The sequence below is a fragment of the Drosophila suzukii genome, chromosome 3 (assembly GCF_043229965.1).
Source record: "Drosophila suzukii chromosome 3, CBGP_Dsuzu_IsoJpt1.0, whole genome shotgun sequence".
Classification (NCBI taxonomy): Eukaryota; Metazoa; Arthropoda; class Insecta; order Diptera; family Drosophilidae; genus Drosophila; species Drosophila suzukii.
This window is the reverse complement of record NC_092082.1, coordinates 19,521,583-19,528,852: the sequence shown is the minus strand read 5'-3', so window position 1 is coordinate 19,528,852 and position 7,270 is coordinate 19,521,583. Positions and strand designations below refer to the sequence as shown.

Sequence of the window (7,270 nt, the reverse complement as noted above, 5' to 3'; positions counted from 1 at the left end):
ACGGCGGTTTTTAGACCTGACATATAACAAAAACAGTTTTGAATACCATAATGTGGCTTTTTTAGAAATGCAATACTTTAAAAACATCTAAATTAATGAAGGTAAAATATGTTTATAAGTATATAAATATTGAGTGGGATATTTAGTTTTACTATTTGAAAATAAAATTGTTTTATACTTATTGATCATGAATTTGACGTGGTTTAATATATAAAAATTTATACAACCTAGTGAGTTATTTTAACGAATCCTATTAAAACCTTGTCCAAATTATAAGCCCCTAAGGCAATCATTTAAAAATGCCAAATATAATAAAACCAAGCATAAAACAAATTTCTATGGACCTATCTTTTTGAAATTTGCTTGGACCTGGACTTTGATAGAACTCTAACTATAATTTTATAATTAATATTTCATATACATTTATTTGGCTTTTTTCTTTTAGTGCGATTACCTTGATTCGCCATCACTGATGGAACCAACAATCGAACTACAGGGAACCAGTTCTTCGTCAACAGAGTTGCACAACAGTTCCAGCAGCGGCGAAGTAAAAACTAATAATTTTTAATTAAACTCTTGAGAAAATGCTGCGAGCTGGATGCCAACTGCTTACGCAGTCCGCCCTTCCGGCCGGAAAGACGGGCGGAAACAGCTTCGCCCTGGAATTCGTCCGCTGGCGCAGGAAGCCGCGCTGGCTGCCGGTGGCCAAGAGCAAGATGTTCCGCGTGCCCGAGCGCAAGAAGCAGACGGAGGAGGAGCGCACGGAGCTCATGAGGCTCCACAACCAGTACAAGTAGGTGGACCATCCCGACCCAAGTGTTCCTGTAGTCCTCTCAAGAAATCAATCCTCTTAAAATTATATACATAAGTATTAGTTGCTATTTAATAAACCATATTACGAATTTCTAGTAGCTCATTTCTAAAAACAGACGTATTCTCCTTATAGACACTTTAATTATTAAACTAACATTTTCTCTGTGAATCATTGATTTTAATATTGATGAATACTTGTAAAGCTAAAACATTCTTTAATCTCCTATTTCCAGAACCCAGCTTCGATCAGTGCGACAGTTTCTGAGGGAGGAAAACGTTCGTATTGACGAAACCTCTACCGTAGACCACATCGTTCTCACTCCCGAGCAGGAGGAGGCCGAGTTCCAGAAGTGCATTGAAGCCAACGCCGCCTGGAACGCAGCCATTGCCAGGGAGCGGGACCAGCGTTTGGCCAAGGAGCGAGAGGAGAAGGTTGCCTACGTCCAGGAGCGACTGGAGGCACGACAGGTGCGCGAGGAGGAGCGCAGAGAGCAGGCCAACCAGAGGGTTCTGCTCGAGATCGAGCGATCCAAGACGTACATCACCAGGGAAAACTTGGACGCAGCCATTGAGACCGCTTTGGCCAATCCCGTGGACCACAACTACGCCATCGACCTGGCCGGGAATCTTTACCAGGGACGAAGCACCACTCAGCTCCCAGATGCCAGTCCAGAGCCCAACCAGCAGGTCGCGAGTAATTAATCGATTGTCTTAGTTTGTTGTTATATTAAAAAGCTTTCTTTGCTAAATGTTGTTTCTTAGGGATATGAACCTTATTTACCAATTCATATATACGCTATTTTTTATTCAGCACAGTACACAATAGATTTCGATAAGGGTGGTAGCTTTTTTAATTATGTTCTTAAAAGCAAGTATGATAGAACCAATAACGAAAACGTTAGATAAATAAATATATCAATTTTAACATATAGAATAATACAGACCATTAACGGATAACTATTTAAATTTATAGTTTATATTGATGGCTCAATTTTCGTGCAACACATTCATCATTTTGCTTTTGAATAACAAATATTAGTGAAAAACCTAACAGTTCTAAGCATATGATGTTTAGTTAATGGTTCGAACACCTTCAATGTTTTAAAGTAATTTTTCCCTCCGAGAATTAAAGGTATTCTAAGGTTATCGTATTACAAAATTCTATATTTAAATTTTATGTACGGCAACTAGAGTAGAAATAACTTAGAGTTAGGCGCAGCCTATTTACAATATTACATGTCTAGTAGGGAGTGGATGCAAGTTGTGCTACGTGCCCGGTACCGGATTCGTCCGTTTGGCTGCCGCCTCCTGCTGCTCGAAAAGGTGCACCCAATCTGGAGTAGCCTTGAGTTTGGCTTGAATGGGTCCCAAATTGATCATGTTTCCGCTTCGCTGCTCGCGGTTCGCTGTTACAGACATCAGCTCCTGCAGGAAACCAGGATCGAGACCCATATCCAAGTCAAAGCGGGTATCTCCCAGCTGCAGCTTGACGCGGCCCGACTTGAACCTTAGAATCTTGCCGATTTGCCCCTCTTCCAGCTGCCGCAGCACACTTCCCTTGGCTCCGGTGGATGATTTGGGTGCAGGACTTGAGGGTTCCGATCCACTTGTAGCTAGAGGATCAGGCTTAGCTGGTTCTGGCTCCTCGGAATCATCGCCAACACATGGCAACACATCGGGAAGCTGCATGAGAAAGATCTGCGATTGGCTGGAGTCCAGAAAGTTTCCTATGGTGCGTGGATAGCGACCGTATTGCAGCGGTGGTTCCTCTAAACTGGCAACCTGGGCGGCCACATGCAGTTGCTGCAGATGCTGCGCTACTGCCAAGGTGTCTAGAAGTGAAAATTATGTTAGATAAAATAAGTTTGAAAGTGCACGACCTTACCTTTCTGTGTTGAGGATGAACTGGAATCCTCCTGTTTTACTAGCGGTGTCTTCTGGGTGACCCAAAGTCCTGGGGTTTACAATAGAAAAACAAAATGTAAGTGCGTGGAAGTGGTCACAGATTTAGATTAAGATCTAGGGTCTCAAACAGCCAGATCAGAAAAGCAACGCTCTTTTCCCACAATAAGTGGATAATCAAATGGACGCAACACGTACCCTCTTTCAGCAGGATGGGCCTGAGGGCCATCTCAGTCTTGGTGGGCTCCTCCTCGCTGAGCTCGGCATCACTGGCTTCTGATTCTCCCAAGAGTTCCTTGATCCTTTCGGCCTGACTTTTGTCGTCCTTACGATCCACTCGTTTCCTGGCCACGGCCACCTCCTCACCACCCCGCGCATATGCCGTTCCATTGCCCGTGGACCTTCGCACGTGGACATCGCCCGCTCCTTCAGAAAAAAGACCCTGGGTCTGAATGAGCGTGGAATTGGCCCCGCCAGCGGAATTTCCACCACGACCACGTGTTGCTCCTGTGCCGTTGCCACGCCCACCTCTGCGTCCGCTTCTCGGTTGGGTGGTGTCCTTGGAGGTTTTGACATTGCTATAGTTCAGATCAGATGATGAAATTAACGATTTTACTAGGAAATTCCAGTACTTACGAATTTTTGTTCCGCACCGCATTCAAATTGGGGGCAAAGACCTTTTTGCTGGCTGCTCCAGCGCCACGCCCACCGAGGGTTAAGTCGCGGGCGGGGGTCAGCCTGGTCATCCCATTGAGCGTCTCCAGCGGACGTGTCCCGCCTCCCGACGGACCATTGCTATTCGTTGTGGACCCACTGGCTCCACTGATGGACGAAGCTGTTGCTGTGGTGGCCGTCATCCGCTTCGCTGGCATGGCGTCCCATTCGCGCCGCCCGTCCTCCCAAAAGGTCTGCAGTCGTGGCAGAGCTCTAAAATTCCTTAAAATCCGCTTGTTTTCCGTTGCAGTTCGCTCTGAGATCTTTGCTTTTCCTTTGAGGTTAATAGGAAAGCAGTGTGCATGCCGATACACAACAATCGATAGTTTCAAGTGCAAAATAGAGGTGGCAAAAATTGATTTTATCGATGTATTCAAGACATCCAAAAAAAGTATAAATTGAAAAAAAAAAACTATTGAAGAACGAAATTTAGAAAATCTAGAAAATTTAACTTAAAAAATTGAATCGATTGAACAGAATAAAAATTTTTTGAATATGTAATGTTATGTCAAATAATTTTAAAAATTTAAAAATTAAGATGATTTTATAAGCTTGATATATTGTATTAAAAGGTCGAATCCCGTGAACCTAGCTTACCTCGAAAACTTGCAAACTAGACCCAGTGTAAACGCACCGTATGTTTCGATACGATATACCATCGCTTTTATCGATAGTGACATCTCTGTTGGATTTTATAAACAAAACAAACCGGCGGAATCGTCTTCCACCTCTTATGGCCAGAAAGTAGCGTAAAAGGAAAAGTACTTGGGGAATCATGGCCTCCAAGCGATTCGGTGCCATGAAGGACTTTGCGCGGGCCAAGAAACCTCGTCTGGATGTCAGCGTGACCCGCGGATCAACCCGGCCCAGTCCGCCGAGGAATAATTTCGATGGGGTTTTCTGGGATGACGATGACGACGACGTCATCCTGATGGCCACCCAGCTGGCGGAGGCCGAGATAGAGGCGGAGGAGCGCAAAAGGAAGGCGGTGACGGAGGTGGACATCGCTCACAGCGAGGTGACCTTCAGTGAATTCGCTCCCATGGGTCAGGGCTCCACTAGCACGCAGCAAATGTTTCCGCCCCCGCCGCCGCCGCAAAAGAAGTCCACTACCCTGGACATGGAAGCCATTTTCGGGGACGACGATGACTTTGATTTCCTGGCCGTTACCCTCATCGACAGCGAGCCTCAGAAGCTGGCGGACTCGAAACCCAGTACAAGCAGGATCACAACTTCTAGCATCAGTGTTCAACAGAAGACTACGAAGACGTCGACTATTAATGCCACACAATCCCGCCAGCAGGAGCACCAGATCAAGTTCCTCATGGAACGCATCGAAGCCCTTAAGCGGGACAAGGCTCAGCTGGAGAAGAACCTGGGCGACAGCAACGAACGCAACGAGATCAAGTCGGGAGAGGTGGGTAGAGAAATCGATACTACTGTTTATATATTTTGTATAAGTATATGTTTTCTTGTTAACGGACCATCTATTTTCCTCAGGTTACCCTCCTTCGCGATGAGCTGAAGCATGTGCGCCAGCAGCTGCAGGCCAGCAAGATGGAGAAGCTGGCCTTGGCCGATGAAACAAATCGGGACTGCAAACAAAAAGTGGCGGAGGCGGCCAAACAAGTTGCGGCCAAGGATATCGAGTTGAAGATGAAGAACGCCGAATACTCCAAGCTGAAGACACAGCAAAGAGCCCATGAAAAAAGTATGAATTCCAGCATTTTGCAGGCTGCCCCAGATCCCTTAGAGAAGCGGTCCTTACTCCGTCTTCAGAAGCTCAACATACACAGATCAGTGCCCAGACTAAAGACAAATAATGGCAGTATGTTTGAATATAGCGAAGATGAGGGTCAGGCTAAGAAACGGAGAAACCCTTTCGAGCTAGAGCTAAAGCAACTGCTGCTCTACTACGCTCAGCTACAAGCGCAGCCGGAATCTTTGGATAACCTCATTCCAAGGATCCTCTCTTCCGTCGGCAAGGTTTTCACGGAGTTTGCGTCCTATGCTCAAAGCTTGGATTTCCCACACAACTGCATGTTGTATCCCTACAATCCCTACAACCTAGACGAGCAGGTCCACCGCATCTCCCTTTCCCAGCAGGGTAGCTTATTTGAGAACGAAAGGGCTGTGCCTTTGCGTCGCTACATGGCTACCTTGGCTTTGATTTGCCGGCAAGAGGAAAAGATTTCCAGAGCCCTCCTGGAGTGGAAAGAGAATGAAGTAGGATTACTTGAAATGGCAACCGAAGCTGTTATTAAGCTGGGGTTTTCCTACGAGGTTGGTAAGCATTTTGGCTTGCTAGAAGCTTTGACTTCCCTCCTGAACAGTCTTCTACAAGGAGAGAGATTGCCCCAACAAAATGAGGAGCTACTCTTTGATCTTCTGAAGCAGCTGGCATTTACCCGCCCCAGTCCATGGGTTTTTGCTGAGCTAAGCCGCTGTTTCTTGAGCTGCCTTCGACAGCCTGAACTGATGGTTAAAATGTGTGTAAATAGTCCCAAGGAGAGCTTTGTTTCGGACAGGGTTCGATCCGTTTATCGTTTTGGTCCCGACTCCTGTTTACTACAGGTCTATGCGGGATTGCTCGAGCTGTGCTTCTTTAGTGAGACCCCTCTGAGAAAGGATCACTTTCAGTTACTGCTCCAAATCGGAAGAAATCACGTGCGCTTTGCTTTTGAGTGTTTCAAAAATCCACCGGATTTCGTACTGGAAATGCTGCCGTACTTTGCAGACGTTGAAGAGGAGGAATCTGGCGACGGAACTTTAGCGAAAACGAGCAGCAGTTTAAGTTGCAGCACCACGGGTGCGGTCCAGGGATCGATCTCCAATGGATCTGCATCAGCGTCCGTTTCAAACTTGAATGTAAACTCGAATTCAAACTCAAGCTCAACGCAGCGCAGCAAAGACTGCGAGTGCTATGTGAAGTTATGCCTTAGTGCGGTCACGATTGTCTTCCAAGTGATGCACCAGTGGATGTTGCACGAAAGAAAATTAGGTCTGTATTTAATAGGCTTAAAATGTGTACTTTTGAAATCAACTAATATTCAACGTTTTGCTTTTTAAGGTACCGATGGAGTGGGCGAGATTTCCCGCATTGCTGTGCATTTGCTGACCCTCGTCTTTCATGAGTATTACCTCACCTGCCTTTTTCGCGACTCCGAAGAAACGACAAAGCACTACCTTAGCCTAATTTGCAACTGGTGGAGCGAACATGCAGATTTACTTGGTTTTCAACCAATTCACTGTAACTCAACAAACAATTTTTCTCAAATTTTGCAGTTCTAATGTTTTTAAATTTCTTTCTTAGTGCGTTTGCTAAGTCAGCTTGTAAAGGCCCATTTTATGCTGAAACCTCTCCACCAGGAGGCCAATCACAACAATCCTGGTACCGACCTCTCAGAATGGAACCGCATTGTCATGAATGCGGATGCCCAGAAGACAGTAAAGTCAGCTATGAAATTTGATCCTAGTAAATTGCTCGACATCGACTTCTTTTGTGCCCTTAAAGGGGAAGAGAGCACTTTTGAGTAGATATAATGTGTTAAGTTTAGATATTTTAGGATAAGTTTTTAAGATTTGTATAGTCCAGAATTTAAACCAGTCTGTTAATAAAGTTCTAAAAGTTTAAGCGCCCAATATGAGATAGATGCTGGAAAATGTAAATATATTCTTAAACCATCATTACCCTTACGCTTCTTTTTCTTTTTTTCTTACTTTTCACTGTCGTTTTTGAAAAAAACTAAAACAAGCTATATTTTTTTATTTACAGAATTTTACATACAACTTTTAAATTTTGTTTTTTTAATTTTTTCAATCTATTTGTTTTGTACATTTA

The 7,270-nt window shown here is 44.7% G+C and overlaps 3 protein-coding genes across 3 annotated transcripts; 2 read left to right on the top strand and 1 right to left on the bottom strand.

Annotated features, from left to right (window-relative positions):
• The first annotated feature begins 502 nt into the window (after positions 1–502).
• Positions 503–1,562, top strand: mRpS26 (mitochondrial ribosomal protein S26). Its single transcript, XM_017082114.4, has 2 exons — positions 503–793; positions 1,047–1,562. Exons 1-2 carry the CDS (start codon positions 585–587, stop codon positions 1,513–1,515), a joined length of 678 nt encoding a protein of 225 aa, XP_016937603.3. The 5' UTR covers positions 503–584; the 3' UTR covers positions 1,516–1,562.
• A 394-nt stretch (positions 1,563–1,956) lies between these two features.
• Positions 1,957–3,706, bottom strand: Polr3D (RNA polymerase III subunit C53). The gene is made up of 4 exons (XM_017082113.4): positions 3,352–3,706; positions 2,914–3,293; positions 2,699–2,767; positions 1,957–2,645 (listed from the first exon to the last, which is right to left on the bottom strand). The coding sequence occupies exons 1-4, from the start codon at positions 3,585–3,587 to the stop codon at positions 2,080–2,082; spliced, it is 1,251 nt and encodes a 416-aa protein (XP_016937602.2). The 5' UTR covers positions 3,588–3,706; the 3' UTR covers positions 1,957–2,079.
• Positions 3,707–4,110: 404 nt separating this feature from the next.
• Positions 4,111–7,061, top strand: mus304 (mutagen-sensitive 304). Its single transcript, XM_017082110.4, has 4 exons — positions 4,111–4,846; positions 4,930–6,430; positions 6,500–6,679; positions 6,743–7,061. The coding sequence occupies exons 1-4, from the start codon at positions 4,205–4,207 to the stop codon at positions 6,964–6,966; spliced, it is 2,547 nt and encodes an 848-aa protein (XP_016937599.4). The 5' UTR covers positions 4,111–4,204; the 3' UTR covers positions 6,967–7,061.
• The last annotated feature ends 209 nt before the right edge of the window (positions 7,062–7,270 follow it).